Source organism: Molothrus aeneus, chromosome 24 (genome assembly GCF_037042795.1).
Source record: "Molothrus aeneus isolate 106 chromosome 24, BPBGC_Maene_1.0, whole genome shotgun sequence".
In the NCBI taxonomy this organism is placed as follows: domain Eukaryota; kingdom Metazoa; phylum Chordata; class Aves; order Passeriformes; family Icteridae; genus Molothrus; species Molothrus aeneus.
This window is the reverse complement of record NC_089669.1, coordinates 4,122,664-4,144,602: the sequence shown is the minus strand read 5'-3', so window position 1 is coordinate 4,144,602 and position 21,939 is coordinate 4,122,664. Positions and strand designations below refer to the sequence as shown.

Genomic DNA, 21,939 nt, shown 5'->3' with positions numbered 1-21,939 from the left:
CTCCTCCTGAGGGGCAGCTCTGATCTCTGTGACAGTGACAGGACCCAGGGAATGGCTGGAGATGGGTTAGGGGTGTTTAGGGTGGATATCAGGGAAAATTTCTTCCCCCAGAGGGTGCTGGCACTGCCCAGGCTCCCCAGGGAATGGGCACAGCCCCGAGGCTGCCAGAGCTCCAGGGGTGTTTGGACAGCACTGCCAAGGATGCACAGGGGGGATGGTTGGGGTGTCTGTGCAGGGATAAGAGCCGGACTGGATGATCCTTGTGGGTCCCCTCCAGCTCAGGATATTCCATGATTCTGCTGGGTGGGGCCGAGGTGCTCAGCAGGGACACTGCTCTGTGAGCAGCTGGGGAGGTGGGAGGATTGTTGGATGGAGCCAGAGGTTCAGAGACCATCAGGGAGACTAAAGAGAGCACCTACACAGCAGATTACTGTCCAAAGCTTGGCCATTAACCAATGAATGTGTTAAGACTGTGGCTCTTTTAAAAAATTAGGGATTCAAGTCCTGTTACTGCGACTTGACCTCATTGTGTCAAGTCACCCACACGCTTTGGCCACTTTAATTTTGTTCCAATATGAGAGGCAGGCTGAAGTATCAGTGATGTACCCTGTCAGACAGAATTAGACCTTTTGGCTCTCTCTCTCTGTTGTGGCTCCTGGCAGAAACAATTAGATCAGCACAATTGATGGATCGCTCGCTGCACAAGCCCTGAACCAGCTGTGCTCAGTGCTTGTGCTCAGATGGGGACAGAGACATCAACATCATCCTCAGGAAGTCAGGAAAAGGCTGTGTGAACCTTGGACACTGGGAGATTTAGGTTAGATGTTAGAAAGGGGATCTTTACTCAGAGTGGGCTGAGGCCCTGGCACAGGGTGCCCAGAGAAGCTGTGGCTGCCCCATCCCTGGAACTGTCCCAAGGCCAGGCTGGAGCAACCTGGGATAGTGGAAGGTGCCCCTGCCCATGGCAGGGGGTGGAAGGAGCTGAGCTTTGAGGCTCCTTTCCAACACAAACCATTCTGTGAAATGCAGCATCTCTCCTTGACACAGAAGGAGGTGAAACAGGGACAGGAAAGAGGGATCACAGGGTCCTGGCTGTGCCCCAGCACTTCTGTTTGCCTCGCTGGCCGTGCCTGGGATGTGCACAGGAGTGTGACAGGGAAATCAGGCACAGCTCAGAAAATTGGCTGCACTTTTGCAGGATTAGTGAGGCACTGATGGCAGCTCCCTGTTTAAAGGAGCTGGGTTAGATCAGCACGGTGCCACCTGCATTTGTGAGCCACACTCTTTTATTTATCCACACTGCTTTTTGGGCAGCTGATTCCCTCTCTGCATGCACACTCTCCTTCTGCTTTTATTACACCTTTCCAACAGAGGAGGAGAAAACCTTCAGCCAGTCTGAATTAGGACAAACAAAGTGGGACTTCGCTGTACGTGGGCAGGTTTCAAACACACTTTCTCCTTGGCAGGTTCCTCTGATTCACAGCCCAGCCTAACCCTGTCCAAAATACCTCTGAGAAGCCTGCCAAGGTCTCCAAGCACCACGTATCACTGAAGGCTAATGCTCTGGGTGTAGAGTTCTTAGTTTAGTTAAATAACTCTATAAACTGCTCTTGTAAACACCAGATAATCTGAAATAATGCCCTCAGTCCACAGAAAGCTTTTATGCTTTGTTCAGATAAGGCTTTGCTTACATACAGCTTGTGCTGGAGGAGAGCTCAAGGCAAGAGAATCTTCCTGATGAGGCTGTGCCTCCCTCCCTGTCAACAATTATCTATCAGTTTCTGATGAGTCTGTTGGAAAAGTCTGGAAGCAGCAATACCCAGCAAATCCAGGCTGGACAAGGCTTGAAGCAAACTGATCTAGGGGAAAGCGAGGTGTCCCTGTCTGTGGCAGGGGATGCAATGAGATGAGCTTTAAAACACTCTGAACCCAAATCATTCTGTGGTTCTAGTTCTACGAAGAAAGCCTCACCTTCTGAACTGGTTGTGGTTCTCTCACAAAAAAACCCAAAACCAAACCAAACAAAAAACCAAACATACAAACAAACAAACAAAAAAAAAACAAAAAAAGGGGTTTTTTGTCTGGGAGAGGTTAGTGCCAGTATTTGGAAGTGTAAGGACTGAGGTGGGGAAATTCTCCACGTGGTGCTGTCTGTGGTTTGGGTAAGGAGTTGTTGGGGCCCATCTGTTCAGCTGTGGGCTGTGACTTCTGCCACAGGTGAGAAAACACAGCTTGTGCAATGCTCTGGAATTTAAGAAATTTGCTGGATTGGATCCTTGCAGGTTTTTGGAAGCGTTCCCTCCATAACACACCCAGTTTCAGTGCAGAGCTCAGGAGCACCTATGGAGCTCGTTCTGTGCTGATTTTTGAGTCCAGGGGTGAAAAAGGACATGAAAACCATGTCCTTGGAAACCCACAGAGCTGTTGGTGTCTCCCTCCTGCAGGCACATCTCCTTCAAGAGGCACCTGCCCCGGCAGATGCACGTGTCCAGCATGGACTACGGGCTGGAGGCGCCGGCCGTGGCCGAGCAGCCCACCAGCATCGGCCGCATCAAGCCCGAGCTCTACAAGCAGAAGACCATGGACACCGAGGACCCCAAGAAAGAGGCAGAGAAAACCTGTGGGAAAATCAACTTCACTCTCAAGTACGACTACGAGAACGAGACGCTGACTGTCCGGATTCTCAGGGCTTTTGACTTGCCAGCCAAAGACTTCTGCGGCAGCTCGGATCCCTACGTGAAGATCTACCTCCTGCCCGACCGCAAGCGCAAGTTCCAGACGCGCGTGCACAGGAAGACTCTGAACCCCACCTTCGACGAGTCCTTCCACTTCCCCGTGCCCCACGAGGAGCTGGCGAGCAGGAAGCTCCACCTGAGCGTCTTTGACTTTGACAGGTTCTCCAGGCACGACATGATTGGAGAAGTTATCTTGGAGAACCTGTTCGAGGACTCGGACCTCTCGCGGGAGACTTCCATCTGGAGGGACATTCAGTATGCCACGACAGTGAGTATCTGCTGGGCAGGGTGGGGGTTGTCCACAGGGGTAAATCAATCCTCCATGGCTCCCAGCTGAAGGTTCCTCACCTCCTGTTAGCCCAGGACCTGCAGCCGTGGCCCAGCTCTCTGCCATGTGCACATGGGATGCCTTGGACTGGCTACCTAGAATGGAGGCTAGACAGATTAAAGAGAATAGAGTGGGTTTTTATCAAAGGCCTTCAATAGGTACACCTTGGGCAGTCAAAAACCTTGCAGACACTACACCCAAGATGGACAATGGTAACGAGTTTCTCAGACAGATAAAGGTTTGGTCTGCTTGCATATCAGGGGTTAATTGTCCAATTATAGCTTCAGGTAACAAAGTCATATTTCCCTGGTTTGCTTCCGCCCCCCAATTCACCTCTGTTTATACTTTTTATACTTGGTCACCCAAGGCAGAGGTTGACCTTGGTTCTCAGGCCTGGAAGGATTGTTTTGTCTGACAAAAATGTGAAGAGAGCTTACTGACACTCTATATGGAGTTCAGAGTTCTACACTAGTGCAGTACAGGATCTGAGAATATAAAAGCTAAAAACTTAAGGCACCACACGATCACAGTAAGGAAGAGCTCTGCAGGGCCAGTACCAACCCCTTGATACTGAGAGGTGCTGGATGTGCTGCTGGCAGTTCTTCCAGAGCTGGATTTGGGTCTTTTAATAGTTCTGTTGAATTCCCTCTGGAAGAGAAACCAAGGCTCAGAGAGGAAAAGTCCCAGCCCTTTCCGTGTCCCACGGAGCTGGCAGGAGAAGCCAAGTGCTCACATTGATCACTGAGTGCAGAGCAGTGACATTAACCTCTCCATAATAGCTGCCTGCTCCTCCACTGCCCTCCCAGGAGGATCTGGCTGGTCCTCAGGGCGAATGAATGATTGAACTGCTCTGCAGCTGGACACTAAATCAGCCATTGTCATTGTCATGTCACATTGTTATTCCTGAGACTGAAAGATGAGACATCCCCACCCCTGTGGCTGGAAGCGTGGGCCCTGTCACATCTTTCCTGGTGACTGGCAGAATGCCACAACTTGCAAAAATCTGTCCTGCAGCTTCCCTCATAGCTCATCTCATACCTTTTGCTCCCCTGCTTTCTGTGCCGAGGAGGGAACTGTCAAACGCAAATATTTACTGTGGCCAGCAGTGCCACAAGACATTTGCTTTGTAACTCCGGTGCTTTGTCTCTCAGCACCATGTTTCCCACCAGCTGAACCTTTTGGTGACTTCCAGCAGTGCTCATTCTCCTGCTGCAGGGTGTGCAGAGCCTTCTGGCAGCCCAGCAGGTGTGCACAGCCCTGTGTCCTGTGCCCAGCGGGGTCCCAGGGCACTCAGGGGACACACAGCACATCATCACATCACCCTGGAAGGTGGCTCAGGGGCTGGAGCTGTCCTGGGAGGGCGTGGAGAGCTTTGGCCCTGCCAGCCTGAGGACACAGGGGTGGAGGTGGTGCCTGCCAGGCACCCTGGGGCAGTGCTGGGAGCTGCTGCTGTGCTGCCTTTTGAGCACCTTGCCTGGGAGAGCTGCAGGAAGGAGGCACAGGATCAACCATGAGGAAAGCAACAGTTTGAGTTAGCAGGGTGCTCACAGCTCTTGGCTTCCAACCTGCAAACAGCCACGGCTGTTGTGATTGATGGGTGGTAATGAAAGCAGAAATGCTGGCAAGAGAGGCAAGCAGGCACCAGGCACATCCTTCACCCTGAGAGGGGCTGCTGGAAGGGGAGCAAAGTGCACCTGATGTGCTGATGCCTCCTGGAGAAACCTGCCTGTTGCTTCTGCAAGCAATAGTGGATGTTTTCCTGGCTAAATAATCTCATTTAATGGGGGGAAACCCCACAAAAGCAGGTGGAGATACACCAGCAGAAGGGCTGTTGAGGGAAAAGCCTCCAGAGGAGGTGTGAGGGGAGCAGAGCCAGCCCCATGGCCAAGATGTGTTGAGCAGGACCCCACAGAGCTGCCACAGACACGTCCAGCGCCACGTTTGGCTCCATCCCCTCATCCTCTCTGTGCCATTCTTAAGGAATGAGCTGCTCCTGGAACATCCCAGCCAGCTGTAGCACACCCAAGGACATTTCTGGTTAATCAAAATTGAGAAGGGTAAATACAATTTGCACAAAACCCCAAGAAAGCTCTGGGTGCCTAATAATGCATGAGATCAATGGTGTGGGTAAGAGGGTAGGAACACACTTAAGAACTGATCTGGTCAAGTAGCCAGCACTCAGCTACTTAATTAATGACTGTACAGCTTGTGAATTAGGGAAACATCTTTGGTTTCAAGTCTATTGACTCAGAGCTTCCATTATTTCCTAAAAGTACTGATATGAATTTTGGAAATGTCCCAATGTCTATAATCTGCAAGAAAATAATGTACCCACAGGACACGCTTTGCTCTCTTGTATTTATGGTTGCAAAGAAAGATCTCTTGACCTGATACAATGAGGTCAAAGAATAAATTATGTTCATTTTATACCCTGAACGGGTCCTCTCAGTGCAAGGAGAGGAATAGAAGATGAGATAGTGTCCAGAGGGTGCTCTCACCATGTCACACAGGGCTGCTCTCTTCTGACATCTTGTCCAAAGTCTCCTGCCCTCGTCCCTCCCACACCAACTAAGAACAAAGAATGCATGAAAGAACAGACCCAATCAAAATTTTATATAATATTCATTAGTATTCTGCACATCTAAGTGGAATAAAGATTTAATCTTTGCCTTACCTGAGAATGAGCAGGAAATAATTTGGCAAAAACCTCATCCATCAACAAGATCTATTCCCCTAACACTTAGAAAAGCTTTAAGTGCATTTACTTGTCTTTCTAGTTCCATCACTCTACTCGTAACAGCCACAATTTCTCTTCAGCAGATCATTATATCACATTGAAAGGAATCAAACACACTGTTTCCCAAAATAAACTGGTTGTTTGCTCTACAGATGTGGGATCTGTATGTAGAAAAATAAGATTTTTTTTAAATCCATTTTTAGAAGGTGTTTGGAAATCTTTCTGCTGACTTTGGATGATGATGCTTTCTAGTTTAAATCAGACATTTGGTTTGTTTATTTTCCCCTGACTTCCCATGGGCAAGGCAGTGATGGAAAGGGCTTTTAGGAGGTGTAGTCGATGAAGCTGCAGGTACAAGAAGTGCTAAGAGCCACGGATAAAAGTTATTTGATGGGGCACTAAAAGAGTAAATTGTGTTGGCTTCTGTGTAATCCTAAAGTACCAGACATTTCTGAGTGCCATCTGCTGGTTAATTCCCCATTTATACTCACAAACACAGCCCCGTGCTGTGCCTGCTCCTTGAGGGCATCTCAAAGGGCCTGGTGGTCCAAATGTGGACATGTCACAAACTAAAAGCTCAACAGACCCTTCTGGGCTGTCTTCTGGCTTAAAGTTTTACCCCCCAGTTTGTAACTGCCCAAAAACTCCTGCTCACCTTCAGAGAAAACCAATGTGTTACTGAAAGACATTTTTATTTTATGCAGAAATGTTGGGCACTGTCAGTCACAAACCTTCATTACTGAATTCATCCCTGCCCACGGCAGGGGGTTGAAACTAGAATATATTCAAGGTCTCTTCCAACCCAAACCAGTCTGTGATGTTATGAACTGATGGCACTGGCTGTCACAGAAAGTTTCTGAGGAGATTTCTGCAGTGCAAACTGGAGAACATGGCACCACTGCATGCCAGAAGCTCATCTTTCTGTCACCTCACTGTGTTTGTCACATTCCTGGAGGAACCAGGCACCAGAGACATGTACAGTACATTCAAACAAGACTTGATACTAATTTGATTTCCTCACTGCATTGATTTGGTGTGAGATATCCCATCTCCTCTGTGTGAGCAGTGGAGCAGGAGTGCTGTGCATTAGCTGTGCATAGCTGGGAGGTTGCAATAGGAAGCACAAACTCCACTGAGGCAGAGGAAGATTGTCCTTAACTAAGATGTGGAGGTGTAACCTATTTTTCCCATTCTCTGTATTCATTTTTAGCCAAATCGTGTTGGGGTGCACTCAGATAAAGTAAAATACCCTTTGCTACAAATGGCAGAGCAGAGGAAATGCTGGGGTGGAGGAGGAGGCACCTGGCTGGTTCTGCACATTTCCAATAAAATCTGTTCTCTGCTTTATTGAAGGAAAGCGTGGACCTGGGCGAGATCATGTTTTCCCTTTGTTATTTGCCAACTGCAGGTCGCCTCACCTTAACAGTCATTAAATGCAGGAATCTCAAAGCTATGGACATCACTGGTTACTCAGGTGGGTGTTTGGTGGCTGAGGAGGATCCCCTTGAAGCCACATCTCCTCCTCTTCCCTCACTGTACCCTCAATAGATGGTGGGTGAACCATCACAGGAAAACCTGAGAAAGCTTTGTCTGTGTTTCAAGTGCAAACAAAATTTTTAAAGTAGACAATTTGTCACTTTTTTCCCATCCCCCTGGAGGGTCTGCAGGGTCAGAGCTCTGATCCATCTCTTGGCTTGGACACTTAGATCCCTTGTAACGCTTTATAGCCAGAATCAACTCTTTGACCCCAAGATCAGGAAAGGATCATGGCCCACCTGGGTAAATCCCACTGGAATGTGCATTCCCCTGTGCAGTGGCCAGCAGTCAAACCTGAGGATCACAGCCATCTATAGACTGTTTGCATTTGCAGTTTCAAAGAGCTGACTTGCAAATTTAGCACGCACAAATTCTGATTTTCATCATAAAATCCAATTTCTTTTCCAGACACTAACTTCAGAGTATTTGAATTTCATTGTACAAAAAGCAGTAACAACAGAGACCTTTGCAAAAAATGTTTCTGCTCAGCTGGAGCTTAATGCCATATGAAATGTCTGAGAATTGAGACTTCAGGTGAAGCCAGCTCACCCTTTCTGCAATAATAATCATGCAGTGCTGGTTCTCTGGTGCCTGAAGTTCAGGTCATCACCCACACCAGTATGAGAAATGGAAGATTTTACTGGTCTGCAAATAAACTTTTTTCTAAAAGTCCATTTGAAGAGCACCTCTGGCTCATGGGAACTCACAGCCCATCCTCTGATAAAGCTGTTTCTATATTGCAAAAGTAACAAAACACATTTTCATCAACAAAAGGTCTTCTGTCTCTTCCTCCCTAGATCCATATGTCAAAGTGTCTTTGCTCTGTGACGGGCGAAGACTGAAAAAGAAGAAAACCACCATAAAGAAAAACACACTTAATCCCACCTACAATGAAGCAATAATCTTTGACATTCCCCCCGAGAACATGGATCAAGTCAGCCTCCTTATCTCTGTCATGGATTATGATCGGTAGGTGGGAGGCTCTGGAGAGCTGGAGGGGAGAGCATCCTATTGGGTGCAGATTTTCCAGCTCAAATGCAATTTTCCACAGTGTTTTCCATAGCCTCATGGCAGAACTCAGTGGTATCCACCTGTCTCTGGTGATATATTGCTACAGTGACATTGATATTTATGGTTATGGAAAAATAACGAGTTTGACAAGGCTGCTCCTTGCTTTATGGCATTTCCTTGAGCAAGTGCCACGTTCCCCTTGGTTATTTATTGTCCTGCAACCCATTTTAGAAAGCAAATAGTGTGAGCCCAAGCAGCTCTGGGTGTATGAATTATGTATTAATGAAGCTGGGGTTATTCTTGGGCACTGCTCACGCCTCTGTGTCTGGACTGACCTGCAGAAATAATTTAAAAGCTGCTGTAATTACCTGTGGTGGTGGCAAGGCTGGGGCAGACACCACAGCCCAGGCTCACCAGCAGCAGGGTCCAGGCTCTACCTGGCCAGGTTTGGGCAACCAGAGGGATGGAGGGATGGATGGATGGATGGATGGATGGATGGATGGATGGATGGATGGATGGATGGATGGATGGATGGATGGGGGATGGATGAGTAGATGGATACATGGGGGATGGATGCATGGGGGATGGATGGATGGATGGGGGATGGATGGATGGATGGATGGATGGATGGATGGATGGATGGATGGATGGATGGATGGAGGGATGGATGGATGGATGGATGGATGGATGGATGGATGGATGGATGGATGGATGGATGGGTAGATGGATGGGGGATGGACGGATGGATGGGGGATGGATGGATGGATGGATGGGGGATGGATGGATGGATGGGTGGATGGATGGATGGATGGATGGATGGATGGATGGATGGATGGATGGATGGATGGGTGGGTGGGTGGATGGATGGATGGATGGATGGATGGATGGATGGATGGATGGGTAGATGGATGGGGGATGGACGGATGGATGGGGGATGGATGGATGGATGGATGGATGGATGGATGGATGGATGGATGGATGGATGGATGGATGGGATGATGGGTGGATGGATGGGTGGATGGTGATGGTGCTCCTTCTCTGCCGTTCCTCAGGGTGGGCCACAACGAGATCATCGGGGTTTGCCGCGTGGGGGTCAACGCCGAGGGCCTGGGCAGAGACCACTGGAACGAGATGCTGGCCTACCCCCGCAAGCCCATCGCCCACTGGCACCCGCTGGTGGAGGTGAAGAAATCCTTCAAAGAGGTGCGTGGGGGTGTCCTTCCCTCCCAGTGCCTGGGCTGGGCGGGACTGGGCTGGCTCCAGGCTTTCAGAGAGCTCCTGCTCTCGCCTGGGATTTTCTGAGCAGAGCTGAGGGAATTTTCTCACCAGAAATGAACTCTAGAAAACAAGCACTTCTGTATTGCCTCGAAATAGCTCCTTGAGCTTGCAAGCAAGACTGAGAAGAACTGTATTTACAGATGTGACTGTTACATTTTGGGTTTTTCTTTTCTTTTTCTTTTTTTTTTTTTACTTTTCCTTTTTAAATTAGAAATTGAGAGCAGTAAGGAAAGAGAATGCTGCTCTGATTGCAGAACAAATTGTCCAGGGATATTGCCTATTTCAAGTTTCAATTTTTCATCCTAAAAGATTTTTCTGTTGACTCATCTCCGAGCCTTTGAGGGAGAATAAATAGAACAAATGTAATTGCTCTAAGCATCTCCAGAGAAAGAGATTGACTTGATGCAGCCCCAGATGATAAAATAGGGCTGAAATGCCTGGGTACCATTTCGACCATCTCTGGCATTTTCTTCCCCTTTGCACTCCAATTTCTCACGCTTCTGTGGAGCTCTTTGGCTTTGCCTGATTTAGGTCATAATTTCTGGAGGACAGAGATGTGGAAAAGGGCACACACGCATTTGACACTTCAAGTATGAGAACAAAGCACCAACATTTGAGGCCAGTGATACAATAATGAAGGCAATAAAGCCTCCCACTGTATCTGGGGCTGAGGAGGTATTTTCCCTCAAAGCCACAGAATAAGTACTTAACAAAAATCATCTCATTTTCCCCTTGAAGTTGAGTGCTGAGCTGTGCTGAAAGGCAGACACTGGGCTTGCTGAGACTCCACAGTACTGTGAATTAGTGTATAAACCCTGTCTTTCTGGGAAATCTGCTCTTTCCTCCAACAAGAAGGGGTGGGCAGGCCCTGGCACAAAGTGCCCAGAGCAGCTGTGGCTGCCCCTGGATCCCTGGGAGTGCCCAGGGCCAGGCTGGACAGGGCTTGGGGCAACTTGGGATAGTGGAAGGTGCCCCTGCCCACGGCAGGGGGGTGGAATTGGATGATCTTTAAGTTCCTTCCCAACCCAAACCATTGCACGATTAAGTCAGTTTGTGCTCAGTGCCCTCTGTCCCAGCCCAGGTTGGTTACACACAAAGAAAAACCTGGCAGTTGATAGTTCAGCTTAAGACACAGTGGAGGTGGATATGTCAGACAATGGACACCTGAAAATTTGCCTCCCTTGTTTGAGGTGATCTGTGAGCTCACCTTGAATCAGCACAGGGATCAGCTGTGCAGGGCTGGGGTGAGTCAGAGCAGAATTAAACCCCTGTGCACTTTGTGTGCAGTGCCAGCTCTGCCTTTGGGTGATGAGCAGCTCCAGGACTTCATTCCCCTGCCCCTGCTGGCCCTGGGCAGGAGCCACATCTGGGCAGGCTCTGAGTGTCACCTCCCACTGCCACAGGGGAGCTGGGCACCAGCAGCCACAAGGTTCAGAAATGGAATTGATCTCTCATTTGATCTCTTGGCATCTGTAGCACCTCACAGTGTGACACCAACAGCCATGGCTGACCCAGGGGCGGGAGCTCCTTCTCCAGGTTGCAATTTTTATGGCTTTACTGCACTATTTTTCAGATGCAGATGGAGTTTTTAAAGAAAAACTCCAGTAAAGTTTTTGAAAATAACTAAGAAAAAAGTAAAAAAGGCATTATTGTTATGATGAAACACAGAGAAACCAAGGAAGACATGGAAGATGACTCACCTTCTAAAATATACTTTGAAAACCATGGCTGAGCCCCCAAGACTCTGGAAAAAAACTGAGTGAATCATTTCACCCCTCAATGCACAGGTCAGGAGCTCTGCTTAAAAGGAAAGAAAAAGCCCTCTGATCATCTGCTCTGGTATTTCTGCCACAAACTGGTGCAGAGAGCCAGCAAGCAAATGGTCCCTGTGTTTATTTGCCCTTTTAGGTTTTAGCATTGCTGTCTGCAAATCCCCAGTGCAGCCTAAAAGAAAAACCAAACAGAAAAGGCACAGGCTCCTGGGGAGAAATTAATGGGAAATGGTATTTGTTGGTATACAAGACATTGTATCACCTTTTCCATGTTGTGTTTGGGTATCTTTGAGAAGAAATTTGGGGTTTTTGTCCTGTAATCCCAGCTCTGGGTCTCTGTGCAGCTGCTGCATCCTGCTGCTGGCTGGCTGTCCATCTGTCCTGAGCATGCTGGGGGAGAACTGCTGGCCTTTCATGCCTTCCTCACCTTTGTTGGGGTGACCTCGGGCTGTGCTGGCATCCTGAGCCATCATTTCCATCTTTCTCTTCGTCTTCTTCTTCCTCCTCTTCATCTCCTTCCTCTGCGAGCGCGTTTGTGCCGGGCAGCAGCAAATGGAGCATTTGCTTCCCAATTGATCCTCGTGATGGTCTCTGTGTGCTCTGACCATCAGTAACAGCCTCTGGCTCCATCCAAATCTTCCCTGATTGAGTGCTTGACCTCAAACCAAGGCGAGGGAGCCGTGATTGAATTGTCCCTTTGATGTCTAAATGGAGGGATGCTGACTGGAGCTGCTCCAGGCACTGCCATCTCCCCTTGCTGTGGTTGGGGTCCCGCCCCCCTCCCCACCCCTCAGGAGGGAGAAAAGTGTGGAAATATGGAATTTCTTTGCTAACCAACACCCTGCCTGGTGCGCCTTGGAAAAGCTTTGGCCAGGAGAAGGAGCTCCCACCATATTTTGAGTACAGCTCAGAGTCACAATTTCTGGTGAATTTACCAGGAAAATGTCACCACAGCTGTGCTGCTTCAAGAGGATGGCCCAGTCCTGACCCCCTTACCCTGCCACAGCAGGGACGGACGGACGGACGGATGGATGGATGGATGGATGGATGGATGGATGGATGGATGGATGGATGGATGGATGGATGGATGGTTGTGTCCGTGGTGTTGGACCAACAGCCTCCTCCTGTATTGAGCCATGATTCTTTGTCTGCCACGAGGACCTGGGCAGCTCCAGCCTGTCCCAGCAGCCACAGTGCTGGGCTAACATGGCCCAACCCCTCATTTTTGTGCCACTTGGGCCCTTCCTCCATGAGCTGGTGCCGCTCCCTCTTTGCTTTCACTGCTGGAAAAGGCTCCAGTGAAAAGGGAAACACTTCAGATGCACATCATGTCTTTGGTTGCTCCATATTTATCAACAGTGAATAACAAACCATAATGACTGCACTTCTCTAATGACCATCATCATTAAAGAGGGAACATGGAGAACATGTGCAAATGAATCATTAATTACAGGCTTTTAAGCGCTATCCTCCTCACACAGATGTTCAGAAGGCGAGTTTCTGAGCAGAAAGGGAGAATCCCTCTTTGTGGGGTTGTTCTGGCAATCAATTCTTCCCCTCAGCACAAGCTGTTCCCAGTGCTCAGCCCCGAGGCCCTGCTGGCAGCTGCTCCCTCCCCGGGTCCTCCAGCCACCGCACCCCTGTTCCTCCTGCATTCCTCCACCCATCAGCCAGGTTCAGGGCTGTGTGCACAAAGGGAAATAGAAATTACAGCTCGTTCTTCCAGGATTTGAAGGGAACTTCTGAAAACGGGGATTTTCCCTGTGATCTGTGAAAGACAAACCCTGGAATCGCGGGGTCGCGTCATCAGCGCGATGCAAAACGGGTCTTTGATGCTGCCAAGTGCCTCAGACATTCAACATTTATTGGTTTAAAACATTGCTTCAGATAAAAACTGGTAACTCTCCTGAGAGCCAAGTCATGCCCATAACGAAGAATAATTGTCTTTAAAGATAAGCCCTTCCAGACTTCTGGGTCAGTTTGATTTTGATTGAACTGGTCTCGGTTTCTGACTGTTGGCTGCACAGTACATGGCTCACCTTTTCTAATTAAATGAAGGAAAAGTATCTCCAGGTTCCTCTCTGGTTGTTTGGACCTGTCCTTGGAAGAGTTTTCATCACATTTTTGGAGTAGCAACACTGTCATTGTCATGCAGACAGCGCAAGGCAAAGAGCATGGGAAGGCTCTGCCAAAAGCCCATTCCTGTTGTAATTTCTGCAATCTGTTCCCTGGCAATTCTCATGGGGAGGTTGTACCTGTATTATCAATTCCTCAGGGATTTTAGACATTTTTTTGACATGAGAAGCATAGAGGAAAGTGTTTCCTTACCTTAAGGCAGCTGTTTGGCAGGATGAGCTTCTCATCTTCTTCATTCATTAATTTCTGCTCAGCCCTGATGAAATAGAGGCTGTTCAGTGCAAACCTGTGCAGTGAGTTACTTTACACTGACTGATCTCTTTGAGGAAGGAAATTGGCCAAATTGGCCACATTTTTGACCAATCCAAACCCATGGAGCATCTGCAAGGAGCTGCTTGCCCTGCTCAGCCTCCCTGTGAGCACCAGGCTGCTGTTCCCTTGTTTTCATTCAAGATGGTTTTGCCAAGGCAAGGGTGAGGTCTGGTTCCCCAAGTGGGTTTTCACCCAGAGAAATGAAATTCATACATGCTTAAACATTAATATCAGCCAGCAAAAAGTTTCTGCTGATGTGGGAGGGGAGGGAATTGATCCAGGCAGTGGAAATCCTGCCTCCCGTTGTCTCTGGGAGATTTCTATCATTTGTCACTGGAATTTAATATAACAAGATGGTGAGATGGGCAAGTGCTCAAAAGCTTCAGGAATAATGGGTTTGAATTATGATAATAGCCCCCAAGGCAGATGACAAATAATTTATGATCCCCTAAGTATGGCAAAAAAAAAAATGTTTGCTCCATCCACCGAGTCTCTGATCTGATTTTCCCTTTGAGAAATGTCTCTGGTGCTGTGGACAGAGCTGCTGTGGAGTAAAAATTAGCAGACTGGAAAGACTCAAGTACTCCTGAGCTTAGACAGTATTTTTAAACCAAAGAGACAACAGCAATAAAGCAAGGAAAAGCTGAGAGCACTTTGTCTTCACAGCACACACAGACACTGTTTATTTTCCTTTTTGTTTTTTTTTTTTTTTTTTTTTTTTTTTGTGAGGAATCCTCACAATTGAGAATTGATTTACAAAGCAATAAAGTAAATTGTTCAGCAATTCCTCCTGAGTGGTTAAACACGGGCATTGCATAAAATGGAACTTGTAGAGCAGAAGAGAGGCACAGCAGGGATGGGATGGGATGGAATCCATGGGATGAGATGGGATGGGATGGGATGGGATGGGATGGGATGGGATGGGATGGGATCTGCAGATGGGATGGGATGGGATCCATGGGATGGGATCTGCAGATGGGATAGAATGGGATCTGCAGATGGGATGGGATGGGATGGAATGGAATGGGATGGGATGGGATCCATGGGATGGGATCTGCAGATGGGATGGGATCTGCAGATGGGATGGGATGGGATCTGCAGATGGGATGGAATCCATGGGGTGGGATGGAATGGATGGGAATCCTGAGGAAGATGAGATGGACAGCACAATGCAGGATTGGGAATAATCCCAGCCAACCTCTCCTGTTTGATTAACTTGATTTCTCCTCTGTCCCCAGTGGCACGGCCGGGCAGCGAGCTTCGACAGCCAGGGCTCCTGTCCCTCCCCCAAACCACCCCCCACACCATGATCTGGAGCAGGGACAGCAAAATGGGACTAAACCAAGTAATTTTTGCACTTGGCCTTCAGTCTCAGTGGTTGCTGAGGGGCGGTGGCAGCAGCGGGACTTTCCGGGTAGTTGTTCCTGCGTAAGTAAAGGTAGAAACCCGTTTTGTGGTCAAATATGTTTTTGTCTAATATGTCTCCCAAGGTGATGTTATTTTTGTGGCTTTTGCTGTACGGGTCTGTTTCCAGAGGGAGAAGGTGGACTGAGACGCGTGCTGGGAGTTTGGTCTGTAAAATAATGTGTAAAATAGTTTTTAGTGTGTGAAAAGGCTGGAAAGGGGCCAGGAGGTGTCTGCAGAGAGCAGAGGTGGCCAGGACAGGGGACAGGGGACAGTGGCCACTGGAAAGCCGTGGCAGAAGATGGGAGAGACTCTTCCAAGCCACCAGCAGCTCCATCCTCGTGGTCAGCCCCAGCCCTGCAGAGTGTCCCCGGGTTTCCTGTTCATGTAGGGGTGTCCATGAGCTCTTAGAAGTTTGTGTAGTGTGTACCCCATAATTCCTTTTGTCATATATTTAAAAAATGCTGTTGATTCCTCAGGAGGGGAACCCTGGGTTTTTTCCCCTGTATCTGAAATCTCCCCAGAGCTATTTGCATGAACAGTTTCTTCAGCCCCCTTTGTAGCTGCTGCTCATCCCCCAGGACATCCCCACGTTATCTGGAGTGGAGGAAACAGTGCGGCCACAGGTGGGATTCAGAAAAAAGTGGGAAGATTTTACTTACCCATTTTACTTTACCCATTTTAGAAATGGGTACAGCCCTGCATGACCACTGGGTCTCCATTTCTTATCTCATCCAAGTAATAATGGGTGACCCAAGGGGCAAAGGGAATTACATAAACATGACTGATGCTAAAAAAGCTTCCAAACTTTTTTTCTAAAGACTGTCAGCACTTTCTTAAGGAATAAAGTTTCTCAGCCCAAGCCCTGAAGGAAGGTCAAGTTCTGGGAAAAAAAAAATGAAGCTTTGCTGGTTCTTTGGCTGTAGAAGCCAAGAATGAATTTAGAATATCCCAAGCACTGGCTTTACAGCTAAATCAGCTGATCTTTATCAGCCAGCTGTGGATTTTGGACACTTTCTCATCCTGGATTTTTCTCTGAGTTAAGAAGCGTGTTAGTGCTGTTTATTCCACCCTAATTAAATTAGGCAAAAGCAAATATTTTAGTTTGGAGGCAGAATTTGCGAGCGAGGCAGCCTCAGGTTAGCAGGACTGTGTTCATCAGCCCCAATCCTCAGGTCAGCTTCAGTTCCCATTTTCCCAAATGTCACCACGTCACCCCTGGCTGCACATCAGGGCTGGCACAGAGGGCTGTTTGCATTGCTCCTGGGTGAGATGAATCCTTTGTTCAGTGAAGGGTAAATACATCATTCCTCATCACACCTTGTGTCTTAATTCTCTTTATGTGCCACATGCTATAGGAGCAGAAACTCAATAAAATGATTTGATTTGTAAGTGCTGCCCTGTCTGGTGGAATATTTCCTCCTGTGGGAGCAGGAATTGTGGGTTGTGTGGTTTTGGATGGGTGCAGAGATCACAGAGGGTGCCATAAAATGTGACAATGGCAGAGCCTGGCATGGTGTGGGGCTGGGCAGGGGCACGCTTGGCATTTGGAGCAGACCTTGGCTCTGCAGCCCCTGCATGGGCTGGGACAGCCACACCATCCCAGGGACAGCCCCTGCAGCAGCAAAAAGTGCATTCCAAGCACACTGCCACAAAAAAAAGTGGTAAAAGGGCATTGGTTTCCCAGCACAGAGTATTCTGAGAGCTTCTGCTGGGGAGCAAGGGGAGGACAACCTTCCTGAGACCATCATCCTTCCTGTGTTTAATTAAGGGGATGAGTTTCTGGCCATTAAAACTGATTGACTGGGTGGGTCAACCACTGCCCACGAGCCCCTGGACCTTTGCCTGAGCTGGAGGAGCCTCAGGGGAGCAGGGCAATGAGCTGGCAGTGCCTCTGGCAGGTTGGCAAACCAAAGGACAAGACGTCCCCAGAAGAAGCCACAGCAGTCCCAGCTGGTGGCACTTGACAATCATTAATTGCAGCAACCCACTCAAATCCTTTTCTTCTCTAATCCAGGCTTTTTGGGTTTTGGTTTTCTCTGTATAATCTCCATCTTTTATCCATTCTCCTTGTTATCGAGGATTTAGTCAAAACATACGTGGGGTTTGACACAAAGCTGCTATTTTTAATCCTTGCTTCACACAGATAATCAATTTCCACTCAATACTGGCTGTCACTTGCATTGCTGGAAAACTGGATCTCACGTTAGTGAATAACACCCACGCCTGCTTGGCTCAACCCCCCCCTTCATTTATATTTTAAATGCTGAGGTTTTGCCACATCCCTCAGCCAGGGGATAATCAGCCCATTGTGTGTTTGTCACTGGGGGGGATTGGTCACACTCATGGGGATGAGCTCCACACACCAGAGCAAACACTTCCCTTCCATCCAGGGGGGAATCAGAGCCCTGGGAAGGAGCTGAGCCCAGCACAAGTGCCATGCCAAGATTTGTTGAGTTGTTTTCTTGCTCCTCACTTGCTGCTCTTGACCCTGTAATAGCAACTCATAGAGACATTTCAATTATTTCCAAGCAAAATAAGGAGGGTCACCCCAGGGCCACGTCCCACAGGAGGCTTGGCCATGCTGGGGCTCCTTTGAAAGTCCCTGCAAAGGGGAGGATGCTGCTGCAAGCAGCCACAAATGAATAGTCTGTTTTATTGAGTAGCGCAAGCAAAATAAACACATGGAGCATTCCCAGACCTTCCTTTCATTTTTTTTTCCCCTCCTTTCTCTTCAGTTTTAGTCTCCCAGTCTCCATTTTCATCAACGACTGGCTGGGGCTGCAGGGAGGGCAGGGGACGCTGCAGGGAGGGTGGCCAGGGTTGGTTTCATGTGGGGACTCAGGGGCAAGGAAATCCCACGGGTCCAGCTCACTGCAAGGGCTCAGAGGGCTGGGAACTGTCCCAGCCTTGCTCCTTCCCACCAACTGAACAACAAAATGAGTTGTATCTGAGAAAAAATGGTGGAAAACATCCAGTGGGAGGTGAGTTCCAGGCATGAAATTCCAGACTGGTTTGGGTTGGAAGGGACATAAAAATCCATCTCATTCCACCCCTGCCATGGCAGGGACACCTTCCACTGTCCCAGGGTGACCCAAGCCCCATCCAGCCTGGCCTTGGGCACTTCCAGGGATCCAGGGGCAGCCACAGCTGTGCCAGGGCCTCCCCACCCTCCCAGGGAGGAATTCCTTCCCAATATCCAGCCAGGGTGATATTCTCCACCGCTGGCTTCCCACTGATCCCATCATTGTGTGATGAGCTTTCTTTCATACATCAGCAACACATTTGTTTGGCAAAGGGAAGAATCTTGTCATAACAATTTATATTTAGTCTCCAAATGTGGCCTTTAATTGCTAATTACAGAATGCTACTCGCAGGTTGGCAAATCACACACACCAAAAAGAAAAAGCCAGGGAGGAAGAAAACAATTGGGGATTTATAAGGGCTAAAGAAATAAACAAACATGGTCTTTAATTATCTTAAGGTTAAAAATAGCAGCTGAGAAATAAATGTAACTCCAATATTGATGTTGAAGGGGGGTGTGTCACAGCTGCCACAGCAAGGCTGTCCCCAGGGCTGGGAATCACTAATCCTGCAGGGAGTTTTTGGGAACAAGAGTGGCAAAGCCCACCAGGATGGCAGGGGCTGCAGACAGGGGCTGACAGCTGGGGGCTCTGGGGCTCTGGGTCTCAAACGCAGCTTTGGGATGCTGGGAGCAGCAGAGAGGGCAGAGCAGGGACAATGGATCTCACCACCCCCAAGGGTGACCCAGAGGGGACAGACAGGGCTTTGTGGGCACCTCCCGGGGCCCAGGTCTCTGGCAGGAGCAGCTTTGTGTGCTTTGATTTCTATTTTATTTTATTTCTTCACAAACTTTTTATTTACACATAATTCTTGATTAGCCTGTAAAGAGCATTCAGTCAATGGGCTCAGTCCCAGTCCTCCTTCAGTCTTCAGTTCAAGCAATGTCAGTCCAGATAATTTTATCTTTGCTTGCAAGATAATAAATTGGACAGAAAATTATATATAGCTCATTGGAGAAAATTGCAGCCCTGATCCTTGAGATCCTGATCTCAGTCTCTGTTTGTTCTTCACTTTTACGACTTCTGTTATTTGCCCTCCTAATTGTGTCTCTAATTAGGCAACCCCAGACTTCTCAATCTCATTTTGCCAGAGGTTTTCTCCCCCAGGGGCCTCATTGTTCTTCCTGCCATTTAAGATTATCCATCAGTACAGTTGTGCACTTATTTAAATGCCAGGTCAGGATCTCATCTCTGCTGTGAGTTCCTCACTCAAGGATGTTCTCCCTGGGCCTGCAAACCCTGGCTGCCATTTCCAGGGACTCTCAGCTCCTCCCTGAACAAGCCCAAGGGGCACAGGGGGTGGGATGCTCCTCCCTGCACTGGGTATCCCAGGAGAGCTGGGCTGTCTCTGCACACTGCAGGAGATGCCAGCTGGATTAGGACACGGGGGAATGGTTTTAAACTAAAGGAGAGGGGATTAATTTAGACATTAGGAAGGAATTCCTGGCTGGGAGGGTGGGCAGGCCCTGGCACAGGTGCCCAGAGCAGCTGTGGCTGCCCCTGGATCCCTGGGAGTGTCCAAGGCCAGGCTGGACAGGGCTGGGAGCAGCCTGGGACAGTGGAAGGTGTCAGGATTGAAACTGGATGAGCTTTAAGGTCCCTTCCAACCCAAACCATCCTGTAATTTTGTGATTCACTTGGCAATGAGAAGTGATGCAGTTTTCTCCTTTGCTGGGGTGAGCATCACTCCAAAATCCACTTTGACAAGAAGCCAGAGCTGCAGGTGAGCCTGGGAGAAGTGGAATTTGTCTCCTCTTTGCAGATGCACAGGCTTGGATATTCCGGATTTCTGTCCAAGAGCCAGAGGCATCCCAGGAGTCCTGACTGACTCTCAAACCCTGCAGCCTTCATCAGCAGTGCTACTTAAATGTACAAGAAATGTCTTTTTTTTTCCTGGACTTTTCCCAAAGATAATTTGTAATTATATTTTACAGCTTTATATATATATATATATATATATATAAAAGACAGTGCGTTAGTCATGCAAATATAATTACATATTTTACGTTCCCGTGTCATTTTTAATTAAAAACATGGTATTTAAAGCACGTACATCTCAAAAAACCCAGTATAGGCTTCTATTAAAAATGCAGTTGGTTAAAGCTAATGAAGTACCTGGATGGGCCAGGACAAACAGAGCCTGCTCTGTTGCCGTGGGAACAGCCAAGAGCACCCGAAATACCGGGGAAAATGTGGCTGGGGACAGAACCAGCCCCAACCCCAACCCCAGTGGCCTTTTCCTGGCTGAAAATGTGACTGGGGACAGAACTCTCAGGCTCTGAGTTGCTGAAATGGCTCCCGAGGTATTAAAAATTCTTTTTTCCCAGCCCCGCGCTCAAATAAGAAGTCAGGATTCCTCTGCTCTGGTTTTCAAGGTTGTTTATTTTCTTTTATCTGTCACATTCTTTCTCTGACCTGCTCAGATCCGTCTGGCAGGTCAGTTCGTGGCACACTGACTGCCCTTGGGGTGGTGTTGGCTTTTTATACTAAGAACTACCTGTACTTTATTTACAATAATTTTCAAATAGCTATCACCTATGTTAGACAGTCTGTCTCTACTCTAAACCAATCCAAAAGTGTCACCATCCCAGCAGAAGATGGAGGACAAGAAGAAGAAGGAGAAAGACAGGACATGCCCACATTCCTCCATCTTGCCTCCTGAACCCCCATTCTAAAAACCCCAAAATTCTACTTTTCCACCCTGTGGTAAATTCACTATCATTCTACTCAAACCCTTGTGGCTTGTAACTCTTCCCACAAAGTTGGTAATTGTTTCCATGGGTTAATATCAAAGGCACAGGTGTTTGTGACTCTGTGCCAAGGTCTCTGAGCCCTTTTCCAGGGTCTCGAGTCCTCCAGGGCAGTCAGAGGAATTTCCTGGGTTCCGACAGAGAATCAGCCCCAACCCCAATCCCAGCGGCCTTTTCCTGGCTGAAAATGTGATTGGGGACAGAACCAGCCCCAGTCCCAGTGGCCTTTCCTGGCTGAAAATGTGACTGGGGACAGAACCAGCCCCAGTCCCAGTGGCCTTTCCTGGTTGCCGTGCCAGCTGTGGCACATCTGGGCCAGATCCCATCTCCCAGGGCTGGAGGAGCTGTCGGGAGTGGTGGAGTGGCCATCCCAGTGCTGGAGCCCCACAGGAATGCGACATCAATATTGGAGTTACATTTATTTCTCAGCTGCTATCTTTCCCCCTAAGATAATTAAAGATCACGTTTGTAGCCGCATTTTCCTTCACAGAGAAAAGCAAGGCACAACTTCCCAAGGATATTTCTGGGGTTCACATTCTCTGGACCTCAGAGAAAGAAAGAACAGTTCTTATCTCATTTACTGCTCCTGTGTTTTGGAACAAGTGGAATGCATTGTGGAAGATTGTTTACCTGAAGGGAATTGGGAACTGGATTCTGGTTTTGATTCACTGACCAGTTGAATCCAGGTGTGGGGGGGGACTGTGGGCTGACAGTCATGAGATGCTGGGCAGTGGAGTGGAGTTGGGTGCTTGTTCAGGTTCAGTTTAGATGTAATGTAATATAGTATAATATAGTATAATAAAGTAATTAATTAGCCCTCTGATATCCATGGAATCCTCCTCATCATTCCTCCTGGA

At 48.3% G+C, this 21,939-nt stretch overlaps 1 protein-coding gene across 1 annotated transcript in view; it reads left to right on the top strand.

Moving 5' to 3' along the window:
- SYT6 (synaptotagmin 6) overlaps positions 1-16,641 on the top strand; it is a 36,833-nt gene extending 20,192 nt beyond the window's left edge. Inside the window, exons 3-7 of the mRNA XM_066565443.1 lie at positions 2,445-3,003; positions 7,154-7,274; positions 8,134-8,305; positions 9,400-9,550; positions 15,084-16,641. Of these exons, the coding sequence (XP_066421540.1) occupies positions 2,445-3,003; positions 7,154-7,274; positions 8,134-8,305; positions 9,400-9,550; positions 15,084-15,155 (1,075 nt within the window). The 3' untranslated portion in view covers positions 15,156-16,641. The remainder of the gene's footprint in view (positions 1-2,444; positions 3,004-7,153; positions 7,275-8,133; positions 8,306-9,399; positions 9,551-15,083) is intronic.
- Positions 16,642-21,939: the final 5,298 nt, after the last annotated feature.